The sequence below is a fragment of the Triturus cristatus genome, chromosome 3_2, assembly GCF_964204655.1.
Source record: "Triturus cristatus chromosome 3_2, aTriCri1.1, whole genome shotgun sequence".
Taxonomy (NCBI): domain Eukaryota; kingdom Metazoa; phylum Chordata; class Amphibia; order Caudata; family Salamandridae; genus Triturus; species Triturus cristatus.
In genome coordinates, this window is record NC_140584.1 from 654,876,270 (window position 1) to 654,898,906 (window position 22,637).

At 43.2% G+C, this 22,637-nt stretch overlaps 1 protein-coding gene across 1 annotated transcript in view; it reads right to left on the bottom strand.

The window, feature by feature from the left end:
- UNC80 (unc-80 subunit of NALCN channel complex) overlaps nt 1-22,637 on the bottom strand; it is a 3,271,126-nt gene that overhangs the window by 2,674,354 nt on the left and 574,135 nt on the right. Inside the window, exons 10-11 of the mRNA XM_085648598.1 lie at nt 6,556-6,772; nt 3,985-4,125 (exon numbers count right to left, since the gene is read on the bottom strand). Of these exons, the coding sequence (XP_085504724.1) occupies nt 3,985-4,125; nt 6,556-6,772 (358 nt within the window). The remainder of the gene's footprint in view (nt 1-3,984; nt 4,126-6,555; nt 6,773-22,637) is intronic.

Genomic DNA, 22,637 nt, shown 5'->3' on the forward strand with positions numbered 1-22,637 from the left:
AGAGTCTGGGCATTAAGATTGATGCAGAACTTTCATTAAGTCATCAAGTCTCCTCTGTGGTAGGCATCTGCTCTGGTATTATGAGGCAACTGAGGAAACTAGTCCCCATTCTGTCTACCTCCTCTATGAAATCCATAGTCTCGGCTACTATTCTGTCTCGCCTTGACTATGGAAATGCGCTGTACCTAGGTCTCCCTCTGAAACTCACTAACCGGCTCCAGGTGGCACAGAATGATGCCGCTAGGCTAATTTTTGGCCTTCCCAGAAGGTCTCATGCAACACCTCTGCTTCTAAAGCTACACTGGCTGCCCGTTAGACAACGCGCTAAATTTAAGGCCCTATGTATCGCCCATAAGTCCCTCTATGGTCACGCTCCCAGCTACATTAGGGATCGCCTGGCTAAGTATGTTCCGGGACGCCTACTCCGCTCTACAGATGCTTTCCAACTGGTCTGTCCCCGAAGCAACTTGGCCTCCAAGGGCGGGCGAGCTTTCTCTGTGATCCTGCCACGCCTTTGGAATCAACTGCCAGATGCCGTTCGGAAAGAGCCAGGCTTACTCCCTTTTCGAAAGATACTAAAAACGCTGCTTTTCAGAGACATTTTCTAAGATCTCTGCGACCAGGACTGTCTTTACCGGGCTAATTTTGCAATCTCCTTCTGTCAAGCGCTAAGAGACCTGTCGGTATACATGCGCTATATAAATTCCCCTACAAATACAAATACAAATACAAATAATGGGTCAGTAGTCACGCTTTACAAGAATATTGACTGATTGATTGACTATCAGGAGTAAATCCCTGTGTTCCTTTGATGTTTCGGAACAAAGTCAACGATTCTCTTTGTTTAGCAGAATACTTGTCTCTTGCACCAACTGGTCCAAAAAGAAAGATTTCATCCAGTAGACGGAATATGGGACAGGGAACCTGATTTTAAATACATTCTGCACAATATAAAGCACCTATGTGTACATGTTTATCTTTCGATTCTCCTGGAGATGGTGTGAAAAGTGCCTTTCCACTGGGGAGCATAGTGGTTGAGACAACATAGCACAGTCTATGCTTTTATGTGTTGGTAGTTTGCCTGCAGCTACTGTGAACTTTTGATTTCCTCTTCTCTTATTCAGAAATCTGGCGTTGTAGGTGGATCTCTAATGCTGGTTGTTGTTCTTGTCTCTTCCCGTAGAGTGTATGAAAGTCCTGGAAGTGTCCTAGTCTATATCCCATACATTGGACTTTTGAGACATACTGACTCTTCTCTAACCCCACTAATTAGACAATGTCTGTTTCCAAATTCAGTCTGGATTTCCCGATCTGTGTAGAAGCTGATGAAAGTGAAACTAGAGAATTATAGTTTGCGTACTTTATTGATGCCCCTGTGTATTCACATTGGTAAAACGCAGCTAGGATAAAAGCCTAATGAGCAAGCTGTGAAATTAATCTGTAAATAAGTCCCTTGTACTTTCTATGCATTACACATTTGATGTTGTCTTGTCTGTCAGTAAGACAATCATTCTGCAGTATGATGTCCCTTGATTTTTCTGTTGGCTGCTTATCTTGAGGGCTCTCATTCCTTAGTGCAGGATTTGTCTGCTCCATCTTTTATAAGGGTGCTTCTTAGGTATGTCCTCAGCTGGAGTCGAAAAAGATGGAGAAAGTATTGCCTGTGGAGCCTGAGTGCCAGGTGTACAAGCAGGTGGTTGTGTTACCTCTAGAGGGCCTAGAGTCATATCTCGTGGGATACGTGGAGGCCTGTCTTTCTCAGAGACCAGGGTATTCGCTTGCACATCAATCAAGCTATATGCTTGCTATGGAGAAGGTGAGATGGGCTTAATCCTTCCCCACAATGTGTGGCTGGGTATCTTGGAATGTTATCTCGATTTTAAAATAACCAAAAGAGGAGCCTTGGTAATCAGCGAAATCCCCAACTTAAAGTGGGATTTAAATGTCAAGGCTGAGTCTTAAATGTCCCAGTCATCGACTATCTAGAATAATTCAAGGTCAAGCAGCTCAACATGAACCTCAAGAGAATGAACCTGTGATGCTGGGAAACAGAAGTCCACTCCAGGGGGTATGAAACCGCTAGGTGCCTGCCACACGGTGCATGGATGTGCAAAAAGGTTCATTATTCAATGGAAGCGTCTGCTGTGGGTGGTTTTGGCCCGCCGCATGGAAGTTTGCAACTACACCATGTATGGTCAAATCCTAATTAGGTGTTCAGAACCACTGACCTATGGTCGAACGGTTCCTTCACCGAAACATTTTAGGGCGGATGCAAGTCCACCCGACATCGTAATGAGGGCCTAACTGTCTCATTATCCAGAGAAAAGGCCTGAGGCTTATGTATATGATAATATTTTAAATCAAGTATATACATAAGACAGTGAAGTTGACCCATACATATTGTCAGAACAACATTGAGGTTGGGAGAGGTGGAAAGGGCCTGACAAATGTGTTGGGATTAGGAAAAGCAGGGGCATATTTATGAGAGCCTTGCATCAGATTAGCACCACGCAGAAAGGTACATGCGTGATGCAAGGCTCTGAGTCAGATTTGTGAAGCCATGCAAAGCCACTTTGCGTGGCTTTGGGTGCCCTGAGAAATCTTGAGTGAGGCAACGCAGACCAAATTGCTGCGTCGCCATACACTGCGCACAGGAGGCATTCCATTTACACAAAACTTCCATAGTTTTTGACACATTCCCACATCTACAAGGACTTGTAAACGTGGGAATGTATCAAAATCTTACGTCTCCTAAGGTGAGGCGTAACAAGGAGAAATATCTCTATTTCTGCTTGCTTTTTCCCCTATGTGTGCTGCATTCTGCAGAAAGAGGAAAACGCCTCTCAGGATTGTGTTATATGCAGGAAGGTGCTCCTTCCTGCACAAAAACAATCCTACTGAATACACAGACACCCTTGCACCATAGTGCAAGGTTGCCTACATTGATGCTAGGCTGCCAAAGCGGCACCAGCGTAGAGGGAAAGGACAGGAATGCACCGTATTGGATAAATACGGTGCATTCCTGCCCTTTCACTTAGGAGTGGGTCTGCGCAGCAAGGTGACTTGCTGTGCTGCCCTACTCCAAATACCCAGAAATTAAGGCCTTAGTGCCTGTAAAGGGTAGATTAATAGAGAGCCCTTGTGGAAATGTATATCGAGAATAAGTGGACATGAGCTGTTTTGATTGGAATTGAATACAAGTGTGGGCTGAAAAGTAGAGGAACTCATAACAGGAGCAGATAGCTAAGTACTGCATCACTGGAGAAGAAAGGACAGCAGGTAGATTGCATTAGAGGACAGGGAGGATAAAGTGATTTAGGGTCAGCAGGCAAAAACAAGAGAAGAAGAATACTGAGTAAAGTAAAGTAAAGAAAACAATTAGATGAAAATCATACAAGACTGAAGGATATGTCGCATCCTGGAGTAGAAGACCAAGATGGAAACATCCCACGAGGCCCCAAAACAGGAAGATAAGCAATTGCTCACCAATTGATCAGTACAAACCCGGGCATGCACCTGATACCACTGCACAGTCTATGACATATAATTAGAACGCACACCACAAGCCAATATTATAACAAGCAAGCGATAGCTGTGAAAGGAAGCAAACACAATGTGGTCATAACTGCAGAAAGCATCAAAATGCAGGCAATGGGGAGGAATGTATCAAAGTATTGCTCAGCCACTTTCAAGCAGGAGTCATTCGCCACATTCTAAAATAAAAAAAAGCAGCGAAATAACCTCTAATTAAAAGTGCATTGCGTTCAGGGTGACCACATGCAATATGCACATCCACCTGTATTTAATATCGCTGACTTCTAGAAATGCAACTAATGAGCAGGACATGTTTGAAATATTGGTTCTTGATTAGTAGAACTGTGCATTCACTCTACTCTTGAATGGCATAAGCTTTGCTTGGATTGACACAGACACATTGGCTGGTAGATAATAAAGGTCAATGTCTTTTGACAGTACTAAGCATACCTTCCTTCACAGCGTTCTCTCCGTGGCTGTTGGAGTGGTCCGGTATGTCGCTGAGCAAGGTGTGATGGGAGTGGGAGTGCCTGGCACTCAGGCTTTCCATCTCCGTGGCAGTATCAGAGCTTCCTCGACGGGTAAACTTCCCTAAGAGGAATGGAAGAAGCAGGGATTGCATTGAACATGGCTGCTTGTGCTTGTGGAAATCCACCTTCTCATATCAATGGAATGTATTCTTCTTTGCAACTTGTGATTGCATCGCCTCAGCATATTCTGACACCTGATGTACAACAACCTTTCCCCTGTTTGCATTTTTCCAAAGCATTAGTATCTTATATTTATTTTCACCTTTGTTTCACTGATTTTTTTTTTTTAAATAGCTCAAGAAGCACAAACGATGTAGGGACAGGTCACACCACTAAAGACACAATTTTCTGTTTTCCATTGTAGTATTTAAGCTGGATTTTCCGACTCTTATGTCATCATAATAGCCACCTTCCTAGATTTTGATTCCTAGAAAGTTATCTTCCCAATACCCACATTTCTTCATTGCAATTAGCCCCAACTGCCAAATCATAATTCCTTTCTTACAGACCTAAGATCACATTACACCCAGTGCTACTACTGTTCACTTTCTAGGTCTTTCTTAATACTATTCCTTTCCAATGTCCCCATGTACCTACAGACAGGTTAGGTTATGTTATGATTTAATTTACATTCCACTTCACTCGTTTTCACCTGCGAAGATTTTCCCTGCTCTTTCGTTTTGTTTATCTATGTTTGAGTATAAGTGAAATGTCATTCATTAAGGACAGATAATCTATGCTGAATATTGATTTCCATGTCATGAAAATTAAGCTTCCACATGTAATCAGTGTGACTGTCAAAATGAGCACCGGTACTATGGTGCAGGATAGCATGTTGCTTTGAAATGAACCACAAAAGAGATTATTTTCATATTTATGACGTCGACTACATGTTAATTTTGGTGCCTTACAACTTCCTTCAAATTCACTGATCACTCTAACCAAACATCTGAAGCTTAGATAGTTAATAGTGCTGAGATAAAGGCAGAGATGGAAAGCTCTGTGTAATGAAAGGATATTTTATAATGCAACAAAAAATAATACAAATTAAATTTAGAAACATTAAAATCAACCCAATTACAAGTTATCATTTTCAAATTTGATCTATAAAATGAGCTATGGAAATAGATGGTCAGAGATAGTTATAGGAACGCTTTGGTGCACTACAAGCCTTCCCATGAGAACGCATAGCAATTCATCATTTCACTACACTTAAATAAGGTCACATAATTCAGAGGATATTCAACAGCTATTGAATGCTCCCTGAAAATGACTTTGGTGGGTTTTACGCCGTTTAGGTTGTTGGTTCTTAACCTATGGTCTGGGGACCCTTAGGGGTCTACAATGTCTACCCAAGGGGTTCACAATTGCTTAGAAAATTAAATAGAATTAATATATTAAAGTGTAAATACATAACGAAGCAAAAATGAAAACTGAAAATGTTAATCTGTTCTGTAAATATGAAAGAATTTGAAATTGAAAGCTAAACATGAAGTTGGTGTCCTCAGATTGATTCGTGGGAGAAGTGCAAGCACATCAAACAGAATATAGAATGAATGATGGGTGGCCTTATTGATTTTAGAAAAACTCCTATTTTTAATGTGTTTGTGAATTAAATAAAATGTGTAATCATTTGTTTGATGAATGCTTATTTTTCTAATTTTGTGCACTGTTTTTTGGTTCAAATAATTGAAGTCGCTTAGGCTGAGGTCCCTGCTTACTTTAATGTGTCAGTGGGGGTCCTTAGATTTCAATAATGATTAAGTGGGGGTCCATAGAAGTCTAGAAGTTAAAAACCCCTGGCCTAGGTTGTTCTGAAGCGCTCTTAGGTGAGATACATATCGCCTATTTTGTCTTCATATTTAATTTAAACAAACATTGGCTTATCATAACAGTTAACCGCGAGAAGATCAGGTTATGCAGAACCCACTAATGGCTTTAATTCTTGCTGCTTATCCGAGTCCTCACCCACATACTAAATAGCTTTTGGAAGCAAGTGCTTCACTCACTGTCTCACAACACGAATTCTGTGATGTAAGATATAAATGAAAAATACCAGAGAGAAAGCAACACAAGGACCCGGCCACTCTAAAAGCATGAAGAGATAACACTTACCGCAAAACCGAAAGAAAAAAAATAACCACTAACTGACATGTACCTCATGAAAACACCTCAAAACACAAATTAGGAATATAGAAAAGAAATTAGATTTGAACCTCCTGTGGACTTTTGCATTTGAAAGCATCTTCACTTTCCTTGTTTATTTAAGAAAAATGGTTTGGCTTCACTTTAACTCTCAATGGAAAGTACCTTTGGAGCAATTGTATAATTGTATACATGCACTTGTACTCAGGTGCCACATTACGTTTAACAACTGCAAGCATGCTGAAGGTTCTGACGTAATGACCGCTGTCTAATCCACTCTTAATATGGACTGGAAAGCTTCAATAATCACACTACCGTGTGCCACCGCCACTTAAATATCCCTCACCTAATATTGCAGTCTGCCATCCTCCTCTCTCAATGGCGCGCTTGTCCTCTCCAATCCCAGAAAAGCTTCCGAAGGAGAAGGTGCTGCGTGTTGGGGAGACATCCAAGTGATCTTCATGCACAAGGAAAGGAACCCCCATCCGGCGTTGCCGCTTTTTGCCACCATGGTGGTAAGGTATGGATCCCTTCCGCTCACGCTCCTCTTTCCGGCTCTTAAACTGAATGACGATTGAATAAAAGCAGACAAAGAACACATTAGAAGTTATTCGTGTGCTGAAATACCGGGATATGGATGAAGAACGAGGGTACAGAGATAATATGATAAGGAAAAAAGAAGTTGCCTACCAAGTAACAGGAGTCAAGGACAGATTAAAACAGTAAATATGTCCTGAAAGATGAAATATAAAGGGAAAAACCAGAAGAAAGGTATACAAGACTGAAGGATATATTGCAATCTGGAGATAAAGTTCAGAATTCAATGGAAACATCCCATGAGGCCCCAAAACAGGAAGATGAGCAATTGCTCACCAATTGATCAGTACAAACCTAGCCATGCACACGATAAAACTGAACAGTCCAAGGCAGCTATAATTAGAACACACACCACAAGAGAATGTTAAAGAAGTCAGAGATAGCTGTAAAAGGAAACAAGCACAGACAAAGCAAATAGCTTTGACATTTTATAGTGTGTTCATACTTGTAAAAAGCAAAACATTCACTCACACACTGACATAGATCCACCATGTACCCACATATGCAGACAGAGCAACACATATACAGACAACCATACATTCAGAAGCCAAGGGCCATAAAGATACCCATGCAAAGAACTACAAGAAGTCATCCACACAGTGCACCTCCACAGATATACAGATGTCCATGTGCACACACAAACATATGTTATGAAATACTAGCGCTTGTTTAGCGACATTTGACACTCTAATGTGCCTCAGTGCTCTAGAGGAGATTGAAACCTGAAAATATGTGAACAGGGGAAATGAGAAGGAAACGTTGTCAATGGATTTATGGTCCACAAAACAGACTGATAGGGAAAATCTGGCCTTACGTATTTGGTCAGCAAGGAGGAGGCAGGAGGAAGATGGGCTCATGAAGTGGGGAGGGAGCAGCAGATGGGAAATGGGAACAATCAAGAAGAGGGATCAGAACAGTATATGGAATGGGACCTGGTGCTGTGTGAGCATGCATAGTAGAATGATATGGAGAAGCCAGGGTAATCAGTGAGCGCCTGAAACCTTTGTACACATGCCAAAACACAGAGGTTGTCACAAACAACAAACAGCCCTAATCAACATAGATACGAGACAGTGCACGATCGGAGTGCAACAAAATGGCTGCCGATACTCAGCTCTCCTGCTGAGCAGAATTTGCAGCATGATTTAGGCTCCCTGGTGGTGATAGACCGGTCATGGTGGTGCAGGAAAATCGGGGGAGTAGTGAGGTGAGTTTTTAGACCTTTCCAATTAGGTTTTGTGAAGATATCTCCCTGGTTTTGCTGTTCTCCGATCCTCACCGCCACAGTTTCTAATTTGTAAGCTTCCTCAGAGCCACTCCCGTAACTTTAAAAGGAGTTTCTCCCTTGTCCTCTAATGCGTAGAATTTGCCTAAAACTAGTCCTCTCTCTGACTGGTGGCAGCCCATGGCCTTTAAATGACTAGATAGCCCATTCCTTATATTCAACACAATTTGTTCCCCAATGGCCGTCTCCTGATAGAGTTGAGGAGACTGTCTCTGTACCCAGTCAGTCATCTTTAAAAAACCAAAAAAGGTCTTTATCAGTTGCTCCTAAAAATTCTACAAATCATTTGCTTTCGACTGGGTGTAGCTAGCTGGGAATAACATGCATCCTTCACCTTCTCTTCCTACCTGAACTCTATTTTTGACATCTAGTTCCCCTGCTTCTTAACAGAATATTTTCACTAAAAATTAATGTTTACTACTGAATATTTTGCATTTCTTATTAACACTGGATTGTCACAGCTTTTATGACCATGGATCATTCATTGCCTTCAACATCAATATCTTTTACTTCGCCCACCATTCAATCACATCTCACAAAAGACCAAAAGGGAAATATTATTAAAAGGGCAAAAAAGGATTCCTGCTTCTCCAACTGAATCACCACTACCTTTAACATTGTAAGATATCATGTATGAAATAAAAAATCTAAAATGGTTCATGGATTAGACTACTACCACTCTTCACAGAAATGTTCTAGATTGAGTCCAGAGTTCCCAAAATGGAGCTGAGAATAACTAACGCTCCAGATATAGCAGCCAGGATAGTTGTACATTCAAAAGAAGCCATTCAACTAAAAAAACATACAAAAAATGTGACAAATTTTAACAGGTCCAATAATTTACAAATGTTTGAGAATTCCTGAAGCATCAGACATGATTTAGTTTCTTCAGATCAATATTTCTAAGATTGTTGGTCTAAAAGATGGTATATCTCTCAATATACAATGAGCTTATCGTGTCGGGCCTCAATCTTGGGAAAAATCTACTTCAGCCTGGCCAAGAGAGATCATTGCTTACTTTCTGCACTACACAGATCTTTTGAATGTTCTTTCTGCAGCCAAACAATGGCAACAAATGTTATGGTCCAGTCAGAAGATTTTTTTTCCACACATAATGTTGCAAGGGCAACGGCAAGAAGATGAAAGGAATTTCTCAACCTCTGTCTGGTTTTACGATCCATGAACATTCACTTTGGTCTTATACATCCATGCCCTTTTAAGGTTACTTTCAAAGACAAAACATCTACCTTTGACAATTCAGAAGATCGGAAGAAGTTTATTTTCCTACACAAGGGAGAAGTGATGGAAATTGGAAAGACTTGCTTCTTGGTGTTTTGTTCTTGTCGTAGCCACATTTTCTTCTATAATGTAGTTGACATATGTGCTCTCTCATATTGACATTTAACATTTCAAAACCTTTTCTTTGCAAATACTGTCTATGTTCAAGATGTTTGGATTGAAGTGTTTTGTGTTCCTCTGCCTTCAAGTCTCCCCACCTCTACACCATTCGATGTTTTGTTCATCATTTCCTTTTTGGTAAGTGATTCTTTTCTCTCTTCTTTACTATGTTTTATGTGTGTTTACTGTGTTGAGCTTCTTTTCTGCTCCCACAGACGTCATTAATATATTAATTTCTTATTTTCTCAGGGCTTAGGGTAATTGGTCTTCTTCCTTTTTCGCTCCACTCTCACCAGGTTCCATTATCCTCCAATCTCATAATTTATTTGGCTATGGCCTTTTGGCTTTTTTCAATCTTCACTTCAATTAACATGGAGAGTTTCACTATCTCACCTCCTATCTTGTTTCGATTTTTCGCATGCATTTCCCTCTTTTTTTCATTCTACTTATTTCTCTTCAGTCCTTTTCTGAACTGTCTTCGCTTAGCCTTACTTTTGTATTACTTAAATTGTTTATGCACTGTCCAACTTACTATAGCTCATAACATAGATCTCACAAGTTGTTGTATCCCTGATGTAAGCTATTTTTCTTTTTATGATTATGTCCTACTAATAATCTACGTACAGTTTCATGAAATGTTAAAGTACTCTGTAATCCTATCAAAACACAAAGAGTTCTCACACATTTATCTAGACTAAAATGTCAGATTGTGCTCTTGCAAGAAACTTGTTTCTTAGAAAAAGATATGAATTTGTTGAAGAAACAATGGGTGGGGGAAATTTTGTTTTCATCTGATAAAAACAACAAGAATGGGGTTTTCATTTTCTTTAATAAATTCCTTAAGTTACATATTGATACTATAATTAAGGATGATGATGGCAGATGGCTTCTCTTGAATCTCAAAATTAATCAAATATTGTGTTCCTTATGTAATATGTATGGGCCTACTGGGGTCGATTTTCAGTTCTGGGATCATTTTCACATTAGTTAAGGTCTTGCTCTGAAGCCAACTTAATTGATGGTTGTTGGGGGTGACTCTAACCAATTGATGGATCTATTCATAGACAGATGTTCTCAGTCAAAATACATACAAAACAAAATATAAAAATCTTGTTAAAAATCTTTTTTTCAAGGCGTTTAGTTGGTGTTTGGAGGACTTTTAGACCTGATGTTACAGAGTTTACATTCTACTTTCCTATCCATGAGTCCAGCTCTAGCATACATTACTTTTTTGTAACTTAGAATATTCTAAAATCTTTAGTAAAAGCAGAAATTGTTCTATACTAATTTCTGATCATGCTTCAGTCATTACTGACATACATTCATTGTCGGAAGCTACACATCCTAATAGATGGAGATTTAATAATGCCTTCTTACAAGATCATACATTTCTGAAGAAATTTAGGAGATTCGCCACTGCCACAACAATCAAAAAGTAGATACAGACATGAACTTTGGGATGCCTTTAAGGTAATTGCAAGAGGTTGAATTATTGACTCTATGGCAGTAAAGAAGACGAAAGCTGTGAAAGAATTTTCTGTTTTGTTGCAACATATCAAAATACTTGAAAATAATTCTTTTTCCTCTAATCACAAAAGTACATTGGTCCATTTAAGTCAGGCTAAAATGGAATATAACTGAAAATCAACTTAAAGTGCTTGCAGAACTCTGTTAAAAATTAATGCTAAATATTATGGAGATTGTAATAAAGCATACATACTATTTGGTAATTATCTCAAACTCAAAAATCAAAAATTACTACTATCCAAGATAAACTAGCTAATAGACATCATACTGATCAGGGAATTTTGGATTGTTTTCTGGATTATTACATCAATTTATATGCTCCAGCAGTGGCGGCTGGTGCAATTTAAAAGTGGTGTGGCATAAATACACTGCTTGTGTTGGACTTAGCTACCAAAGCAGACCAGACCAGCTTTTCAAGAGGCTACTGGGGTATTCTCTTCCAAGAAAATGTAACAAATTGGTCCAAATATGACCATATAGGTGCATTTTCCAGCACAGTTTAAGCAAGAAAATGAGCTATCGGGGACTTTGCATCTCTACATGGCCTGCTATTGGTAGGTGCCTGTCAAATAATTGGGTCCAACACAGTATTAGTCAAGCTCCCTGTCTGTGTGGACCCCTCCACTTAAGCACACTTTATTATCCTATCACCTGTTTCAGTCTTCAGTAAATAACCCCACCACTCAAGGAGGATAGCCAGTGGTTAATTTGAGCCAGTAGTTTCGGGTGAAGCCCACTGGAACTCATTTTCCCTCATCAGACTTTGACCCAGAGCAAGAGTGAGTAAAACACACAATGGGGAAAGAAGCAGGAACACAGACAGAAAAAGAGGGAGAAAGCAGGAACCTTAAAGCTTGAGTTAAAGCTTCTGAAAGTGCCTGGTGGTGGATTAAAGAGGCATGAGGCTGGATCACCACTACACCTTCTTGGTATTTAGCTCATTGACACTGAATAGCACTGGCTGTGGGCATCTGAGCAAATGTTGGGCCCTGGAACTTAATCTTTTACAAATTGAGCATGGGGTAGCTGGTCCATGGCACATATTTTTAAATAGGACTTTGCCCTGGCAAATAAGAAATTTGCAGGACAGTAGAAGCTAGGTAATTAGAGGCAAACATCACTTTAAATTTATCACATAAGAAACATAAGCCCTTAAAATGCACACAAAAAATGAAAACGGCTAGTTCTTAAAGCAGAAGCAATTTGAAATTTTTTGAAAGGTGAGAGTGCGACTCAAATAATATACAAAAAAGAGTTAATTAATAAGTGCACGCAGCTCCCTCCTCATTCTTTTCGCTCACACATCACGTCTTACTTTTGCTGGTAAAAAAAATAAAACTCTTGGTTTTAAGCAGCTTAGCTTACACATTCATTTATGAGAAGTGACGCATCGCTGCGTGAAAGCAGCGATGCGTCACTTCTCAGTGCGCCCTCCTTGCGACATGATGGATGCGTCATATTTACTGTATGATGCATCATGTCGCAAGGAGTTACAGATACGTCAGTATTTCTGACGTAACTGTAGGCGCAAAAGTGACGCATTGCTGGAGTGTGTCACAAAAGTGATGCACCTCCAGCAATGTGTCCTTTTACATGGGGCAAGACCAATGTGAAAGGGCCTGCATCAGTCTTACGCCTGGTGTGAGGCAGGCGTAAGATATTGACGCATTTGCCCCAAGAAGTGGCGCAGTGATATCTCTAGATTTCACTGCGTCACTTCTACGAGGCTTACTTACGTGGGAACGCCCACCCTGCATACATTAATACCTGACGCAGGTATAATGTAGCACAGGGGTTTACAAAGTGACGCATCTGCCTAGATGCGTCACTTTGTAAATAGGGCGCAACAGGAGGAATGTTTTACGCCGCCGATGCGTCACAAAAAGTGACGCAACAGAAGCGCCAAACTCTCGCAAGGCCTCATAAATAAGGACCTCAGATTTTATGATCATCACATAGTGACACAGCTCATTTTCCACAAGTTCACCCTGCCCTTTTTGCTACATAAACCGCAACCTTTTACATCGGAGATATCATCTTAATGATTCCACTAATATAGTCATTCGGATTCCATATTGTGAGGCTACGTGCTCTTTTCAATATTGCATTTCCTTTAATGTCCTACAAATGATGACTTACGAGGGAGTGGGGCAAGCAAGACTGGAGGACTGCTAAAGTTACCTCAGCACATGTTGCCTGATTACTCAAGTCGCCTGGTTGAAATAAAATATTGAAGACACAGCATCAGGGCACGCTAAAATGGGGGTTTTCTCACTACATGAAAGTATCCGTCCCTCTTGCACATTGCTTGTGCTCTCTGAGGTTGAAGAAGACGCCAGTGTCAGACAGTTATAAACTCAATTTTCTTTCAAACTAGAGCTGAACTTGTACTGTGCTAAGACTGTAACATTAGTAAAAGTATCAACAATGTAAGGAAGACTCATATGCAAATAATGCTTAATTATGAGGTAGAAAATTGGTGCAAAATCTGAATTCCATGCCTTTATCGGGCGACTATAGATTCCTTGGTCCGCACCAGGGTCCCTACGTGTGTCAGATGATGCAAATGTTGCCTTAAACTGAATTTCTAATAGGTGAGGTAGGTTCTTTTATTATATTTAAACACTTGTTTGTCACACGATGCCATATTGTAAAAATAAGTGCAGCAGCTGCACATGACTTACTTCACTGTGATGAGGGGGGTACACACATAGTTCAGCTTTCAGCACACTGACCTTAGTCCATATCTTCGCGCTCACTACTGGAAAGAAGCTCCGTCAGGACATAATTAAAACAAGCATTGGCATAGCCAATAGGTCTCGCCTTTGGGACCTTATAAGTGTTTAGCCATGCAACAGTTGCATAACTAAATACTTATAAGGTCCCAAAAGCGAGACCTATTGGCTATGCAAAAAATTAAAGTGATCGCGATCATGACCAAACATCAAAGCGGCCGCACGGCCACGAAAGTGAAAGTAATCGCGGTAAAGCGCGGCGCGCGCGCCCGCGCACATGCACTGTAGCTCTAGGCTGGCCTGGTAGCACTTTTTGGAGCCCTCTCAATAAGTCTCGCCAGACCAGCGCATGCGCTGGGTCAGGCGAGACCTAAAAACATGGCCAATTGTGAATTTTAAGTTAAAGCTGCACTATGATTGGCCATGCTGACGCTCTTCCCGCACTTGCGCTGTCATGCTTTGTACCTAACAGCCAATGCTGACGCAGCTCTTATGATGTTTATTACATTATATAGCATGAGAACTGTGTCGGGAATGGATGGCTCGCAGCGGCAGGGGCCGCCATCTTGGGCCGGGTTGCTCGGGTGAGGTGGGAGGCGAGGCCAGTGACATCACCGCCACACCCCCGAGTCCCGCCCCTACTTAAACGGTCCATATGTGTCAGCGCAGCGGACAAGCGCAGCGGGCGCGACGAAGGCGCACCGGAGTTGCGCCTGAGTTAAGCCCGTCTGCGCCCGTCCGCGGCCGACCGGGACCCGGGCCCACCCCCCCTGGCCATTTTGTGAGGTATTCCTCTCATGATCTATTATCACTACAACCTAGCTCCCCCTCAGGAATAGCCCTCCCTTCACTCCCCTCGCACACTTGCACACGTATACAAACATTGGGGCTCTCCCGCCTTCCCCTGCTGGCTGACGATATTCAGTCTATTCCACCATTGCCGAATGAACCTAGATCGGCTCCTCTACTACTACATAACATGAGATGCTACTACCTCAACACAAGGTCCCTAATAAAGAACCAGGTCAACATCTTCCTTTTCCTGACGGAAGAAAAACCAGATCTTCTGTTGTTGACCGAAACATGGACCAACCCTCATTCCTTGCCGGACATTCTGGCATCACTTCCCTCAGACTACTATATTCTGACTGCCAACCGTGCACAAGGGAAGGCTGGAGGTGGGGTAGCAGCAATTATTTCGAAATCCTTTCATTTCCGGGAATTACCTTCTCTCACTCTTCCCAACACAGAGAATTTGGTAATCACACTAGACTCAGAGAGCGGGGCTCTTACTGTAATTCTGTTATACCGTCCTCCCCAATACATGGCCAATTATCCAGTACTTTTGGCAGAACAACTGGCCTCCCATGTGATAAAGCACTCTAAAACTGTCCTAGTGGGGGATTTAAATTATTGGTTCGATAGAACAGACACAGACACCCAAGCTGGAGAACTGAGGGATCTGCTTACAGATCTAAACCTGGTCCAACACATTCACTCTCCCACTCACCAGAAGGGTCACAGCTTGGACCAAATCTGGACATACAACGTACCATCATTCTCTCCAATTATAAGCCCTTGCATCTGGTCAGACCATTATCTTATCCAGTTCCCGCTAGAAATTCAAGGGCAGCACAAGGCCAAACCTCCCATGGGTAAAGAGTTCCGCAAATGGAAATCCATGGACCGCTCTGGGTTCATGGACACGTTGAACAACACCCTTCCCCCATTAGACGAAGATCTGGAGGTTGACGAGAGGGCACTGTCCTCCTGGCTTCTCCATGCAGCAGATCTGTTCGCCCCCTCTGTATACCTACCTAACATTAGAGGTAATGATGCCCACAAATGGTTCACTCAAGAACTTAGAGCACTTAAATTAGGGGTACGACAGAAAGAAAGACAGTGGAGAGCCACCTACTCTTCACAGGATAGGGAAACCTTCTGCGTCACTAGGAAAAATTATCAAAAAATTTTAAAACAACACAAACTTAATTTCTTCTCCTCAAAAATGTTATCGTCATCCAACAAGTCCAAAGATATTTTTAATATAGTTAATGAACTCTGTGACAACGACAGGACAGCCCCTTCAATAGCTCCTACGCAGAAGCTATGTGATTCCCTGAATAATTTTTTCAGAGAAAAAATTGTCACTATCAAATCGAGCATTGCTAGTTCCCCAACGTCACTTCCTTTGGATGACGTCTTTTACAATCCCTCTGTATTAGATACCTTCCCGGTCATTGATGGTAAAACTTTTTCTTCACTTTTGACGAGGGTAAAGTCCGGATCCCCTAACGACATCTGCCCCCCCCACATCTTCTCGGAAATCGGTCAGACTATCCCTCAGGGGATTCTACCCCTACTAAATAAATCACTGACCCAGGGCAGGGTACCTATTGGCTTTAAACACGCTCTGCTAATCCCTCTAATTAAAAAACCAGGCCTGGACCCTCAGGACTCATCAAATTATCGTCCTATATCCCTGCTGCCGTTCCTATCCAAGATATTGGAGGCTCACGTCTCCAATTGCTTTTCCAACTTTGTGGAAACCACTGGATTTCTGGAGCCAAATCAAGCTGGGTTCCGTCCAGGCCATTCGACCGAGACGGTAACCCTGGCAGTCCAGAATACACTTCGGTGTAACGCAGACAGGGATGTCCACCAGGCACTGGTGCTTCTTGACCTGTCTGCTGCATTCGACACGGTCGACCATACTATTTTGGTCGGCCGTGTCGAGCAGGCAGGCCTCAGAGGTGCTGCCCTGAGCTGGGTGGAATCATTCTTGTCCGACCGGACTCAAGCAGTGAGACTGGGCACTTTCACAGCCCCTAGAATTAAGAACGATTGCGGGGTCCCTCAAGGCTCATCCCTGTCCCCCCTTTTATTTAATTTATACTTGCGTCCCCTTTTGTACTCCTTGAGGAAATTCAAAGTGTGGATCTTTAATTACGCAGATGATCTGCAATTGGTTTTCCCCCTCGGGTCGCCGGATGCTGTCACTGAGTTTAGGGAGGTCATGGCTCATATCCAGAGTTGGATGGGCCTTAACCACCTAAAACTTAACCCAGGCAAGACTGAATTGATCTTGCCTGGGAAGAGCGAACTCAGCTGGGGACCTCAATTTTGGCCTCTGGAGATGGGAAACCCCCCCTCCAATTCCCGCACAGTTAAGAGCCTTGGAGTCACCTTTAGTGAAGACCTCTCCCTGAAAAGTCAGGTAGGGTCAGTTGTCTCCACCTGCTTCTTTCAGCTGCGCAAGATTAGAAAGATTGCCCATTTCCTAACCCATTCTGCCCTGATACAGGTGACCATCGCCCTTGTGCTGTCTAGGCTGGACTACTCAAATAGTTTATATTTGGGCCTTCCAGCCGGGCAGCTCAAGAGGCTGCAGCTGGTTCAAAATCAGGCGGCCAGGCTGATCTGTGGGCTTCCTAAATGGCAGTCCATCGGGCCAGGCCTGGCAGACCTGCACTGGCTGCCGGTAGCCCAGAGGGCGGCTTTTAAAACCGGCTGCATTATCTTTAGGGCATTACAAAGTAAAGGCCCCAAATTTATCATCAATCTGCTTGCCAGATACACCCCCTCCCGCAACCTCCGCTCTGGTCACAAAAACTTGCTCATGGTGCCGGTTGTTAGGAAACAACGTCAGGGCGGCAGCTCTTTTCATTTTCTTGCTGCCTCCCTCTGGAACTCCTTACCAGCTTCTTTAAGGTCACACGAGGATATTCTAGCCTTTAGACTAGCCTTTAAGACCTGGCTTTTTAGAGAAGCTTATCCTTAGACGTTCTAAGTTGTCCTCCTGTTGTTGTGTTATGCTCTGAAAACCTCCTACAGCGCCATGAAGCCTACGGGCGTACGTGCGCTTTATAAGCTAAATTTAACATGGATGAGGCAACCCAGTGCCCCATTGAAGACGTAGAGGGTCGCATTGGCTGTGCCGTCCCTTACCTCAAGATATAGTGGGGTCTTGCTCAGAAGCCTAAGGTACACATGTCAGGTTGGCCAATTCCCAAGACCAGTCAGTCTGTCATGCGCACTTTTAATTACCAGGAGCAGGTAGCACCACTCTCTCGGGAAACAGCCATGCCCTCTCCCTTAGGAATGTGAGTTACAACAACACTGCAAATAATTGTTGGAGCCCAGCCACAGAACAAATCTCTGCATCTATAACATTTCAGGGATTGTGGCTCAACGTGGGGGGAGGCAACTCTCTTCTGCCCTCATCGAGAAGACACGGTTGTATTTCAGAACATTCTCCAACAACAGAGACTCTAGATTAATTCTTTAACTCCATTCCCAAACATCAAGACAGCTTAGTTGATTACTCTTTACTGGAAAAAGACATTTCAATTACTGAAATTAGCCCCTTGCATGGCACACAGTCGCTGTGTGCTCATGACGAGCCCAGCTCGTCATGACACCCACCCACGGGGGAAGCGCTGGCGCTCCCCCCGTGGGTGGTCGATCTGCGTTTTTGTTCCGGGGAAGGCAGGGGAAGACCTTCCCCTGCCTCCCCCCTCCCCTCCCCCTCCGCGTCATCAATGACGTCAGAGCGAGGCGCGCTGAAGTCATTGGAGGTTTCCCTTTGTTTACTGACGCGCTTCCTGTGCGTTGGTGAACAAAGAGGTAAGTTTTGGGGCTGGGGGGGGGAGATTTAAACGAAAGAGGCATCAGGGGAAAGGAAAGGGTTTTCCTTTCCCTCGATGCCTCTTGTGTGCATTCCTGCTGCACGGTCGTGCAGCATGAATGCCGACTAGTGCCAGGGATTTTTTTTTTTGTTTAAATTTGGTCAGTGTTTGTTGGTTGGGGGAGCGGCCCCTGGGGCATGGGTCGCTCCCCCTTTTGGGGGCATATGTAATGGCTTTGTCTTCCCCCCGGGGGGGGGGCAGAATTTAATTTTTGGGTAAAAAATCGGCCCACTGGGCCAATGTGCTGGGGAGTGGCCCCTTGGGCAAGGGTCACTCCCCTTTGGGGGCCATTTTAGGAAGCTCACTATGTTTGTTTTTGTTTTGGGGAGTGACCCCTTAGGCAAGGGTCACTCCCCCTTTTGGGGGCCTACATTTTTGCTTTGTTTGCCCCTCTGGGGGAGGCAGATTTAAATTTAAAAAAATGTATTCGGCCCACTGGGCCAATTGAATAAATGTAGTGGGGAGTGGCCCCTTGGGCAAGGGTCACTCAGCTTTTTGGGGCATATATTTTGGCTTTGTCTGCCCCCGGAGGGGGGGCAGTTTTAATATTATTTTAAAAAATCGGCCCACTGGGCCAATGTATTAAATGTACTGGGGAGTGGCCCCTTGGGCAAGGGTCACTCCCCTTTGGGGGCCATTTTAGTATGCCCATGATGTTAGGTTTTGTTTGGGGGAGCGTCCCCTTAGGCAAGGGTCGCTCCCCTTATGGGGGCTATGTTTTAGGCTTTGTCTGCCCCCCTGGAGGGGGGCAGATTTTCTTTATGAAAAAGGAAAATGCCCACTGGACCACCAGGGATTGTTTAGTGGGGAGTGGCCCCTTGGGCAAGGGTCACTCCCCTTTGGGGCTTATGATTTTGGGTGTCTGCCCCCATGGTGGGGGGGGGGGGGGCAGATTTCACCATTTTTAGGTTGAGCTTTTGAGACCTCTTGTATATTCTTTAGTATTTACTTATATGTATTTATGGTTTGTGTGCTTTGGAGATCAGCCCTAGGACTTCCGCTTAGGGACTTTTTTTTCTGATCAACTGACTCTATTTAACTTTTTTGATAGAAAACGACCAGCAGAGGTCAGTAAAATACCAGAATCCCTTCAGCATTCTCTAGTTTTCAGTCCATAGAAATTATCTTCCACGAGTACCCATAGACAATAATATTTTTTTTAAATCTTGTATTGTCAGTGATATACCATTTCCCGCTGAAAGGCAATATTTCTCCCCGTGTGTTCCAATACTTGGCGTGTCACGCAGTTTGGTGCATACTTTCCCTCCATGTCAAAGAACAGCAGATGTTTCAAGGCGCAGGCTAATGTGCTGCATAGCTAAGTACATATAAGGTCCCAAAGGCGAGACCGATTGCATTGCAAATGCTTGTTTAATGTAGGGCCCACAAGGCCACCAGGGAGTTATTTGTGGAGAGTGACCCCTTGGGCAAGGGTCACTCTCCTTTGGGGTCAATCTTTGTGGCTTTGTCTGCCCCGCAGGGGGCCAGATCGCCATGTTTTTTAAAAAATTGGGCCCACTAGACCACCAGGGATTTATTTGTGGGGCGTGGCCCCTTGGGCAAGGGTTGCTCCCAAGGGTTGCTCCCATTTGGTGAGCATTAATTTGGCCGTTTCTGCTACCCTGAGGGGCAGATCGGCTGATTTATTTTTTTGTAGGACCACTAGGCCACCCGGGTTATGTTGGGGAGCGGCCCCTTGGACAAGGGCTGCTCCCTTTTATGGGAGGATGATTGTGGTCATTTCTGCCCTCTTTGGGTGGCAGAATTGCAGTATGCCACTAGCCATCTATTTTTTATTTTTTGTGTTTGGGAGTGGCCTCAAGGGCAAGGGTTGCTCCCCTTTTACGGGGGTGAATATTTTATTTATACTCTTAGGCCCACCTACCCCTTAGCTTGGCTGGTGGATTGTGTGTGGACTGGTGCATTATTTGCATATGGCATTGTTTTTTACTCCTTTTTATTCTAGTGTAAAGCTTTTCCTATTTGCAATTTCGACAGTGGTGTTCTGCAGTTTTGCGTAGTTGCATTTTTTTGGTAAGAAAATCATTTTTGTTGTATATACTCCAAATTAGTATTTTTGTCATGTATGAATGAATTTTTTTTGTAAGTGGTGTCATAATGGCAGCTTATTTAGTTAGTGTTTTGTGCATGGAATTCTTTGCGATGTGTTTTGCATTGTCTTATGTGTAATTTTCTTTTCTCTTTCTTTTTTAGTGGGATATTGTTGATCAATACTGTGTCTATGCAGAGTAGGTGGTGGTGAATGTACCTGCTTCTGGCAAGTGAGTGGTATAGTTTTGGAGTATATAGGTATTTCTGATAAAGGTGCATTTTGTTTATTACTCATTTTACAAAGTGTTTGTTGTTGATGACTTGTTTGACAAGTTACTTTTATTAGTAAGCGGTATGGCTAGCCGTAGAATGACTGCTCAGCAGGTGGTTGGTATGCTTCTTGAATCTTCCTCTTAGCAGGATTATGAGACTGACAGTGCGTCTGAGGGAGAGGAGGGAGGGGAAGATTCAGGCAGTGAGTTTTCTCTCCACATGGAATCATCGGATGATGAAGGTACTCTCAGTGCAGATGAAGCTACTCTCAGTGCGGATGAAGTGCCTGTTTTACAGGAGGATACTGCTGTGCTGATGGTGCAAGAGGCATCTGGATTGCAGCCTGAGGCTGCTATGCTTCGTACTGGAAGTGCTGGACTCTGGGTTGATCCAAACATGGTGCAGCCGGTGTTGCCTGCCTTTAGTGGTGATGCAGGGTGTAGAGTGGATTGTGAACATTTTTTGCCTATACAGTTTTTTAAGTTGTTTATGGATGATGTATTTTTGGGTGGGATGGTTGAGCAGACTAATTTGTATGCTGAACAGTTTTGAGGGACAACAGTGACAAACTTAGACCCCACTCTAGTGCTACCCGGTGGACTTCCACAAATTTGGAAGAGCTGAAGAAGTTTTTGGGTTTGACTTTATTGATGGGTTTGATAAGGAAGCCGTCCATGGCTTCATATTGACTCGTGATCGGTATTTACTTTTGCTACGGATGCTGCATTTTGTTGATAATTCTTTGGCGTTGCCACGAGATCACCCTGAATGTGACCGTCTTTTTAAGATTCAGCCTGTTCTTGATTACTTTGTAGATCGATTTTCAGAGACCTATACTCCAGGGAAAGAAATATCTATTGATGAGTCTTTGGTCTTGTTCAAGGGCCGTTTGGTTTTTAGGCAGTACATCCCTAGCAAGAGGGCACGCTTTGGAATTACGCTGTAAATGTTGTCTGAGAGTAGGACAGGATATGTTTTTAATTTCCGTATGTACACTGGTAGGGATTCCACTATTGACCCCCCTGGTTGTCCGTCCACTTTTGGAGTTTCTGAGAAAATTGTGTGGAATCTTGCTAGAGGACTGTTTAACAGAGGCCACCATTTGTACCTTGATAACTTCTACACTGCTGTGCAATTGTTTAAGGAATTGTTCAAAGTGGACACTTTTGCTTGTGGCACAATCCGCTCTAACCGTAAAGGTTATCCAAAAGAACTTGCTTGCAGAAAACTTCAGCGGGGCAGTGCAGTTCCTTGCGTAGTGATGAACTACTAGCTGTGAAATTTGTGGACAGGAGGGATGTGTACATGCTGACTACCATCTATGACGAGAGTACTTCACCTGTGGCTGTTTGGGGTCAGATTTCGGAAGTGCGCAAACCTGTGTGCATTTTAGAGCACATGGGTGGTGTTGATAGAGTAGATCAGAGGTTGGAACCTTACACTGCTATTCGTAAGGCTTACGCTTGGTATAAGAAGTTGTCCATCCATCTCTTTAATTTAGCAACTTCCAATGCTTTTGTTGTGTTCAAGGAGTGTTCTCCTGCATCAAAGCTGACTTTTGTTCAGTTTCAGCAATCTGTGAAAGGCTTCCTTGTGGTTGTTGAACAGGCAAGTGTTCCTAGAGTTGGAGTGGTGGAGGATGAGGCTCGATTGAAAGATCGCCACTTTCCTGATTTCATTTCTCCCACATCCTCAAAAGACTTTACCACTAGGAGATGTAGAGTCTGTTGGCGAAGAGGTACGCGGAAGGAGATTTGTATGTACTGCCCGAGTGTCCTTCTAACCCTGGGCTGTGTGTCCCTGCTTGTTTTAGAGCGTATCACACGCAAAATAATTTTTGGGAGCATCCATGAGTGGTAAAGTGAACTGGCGC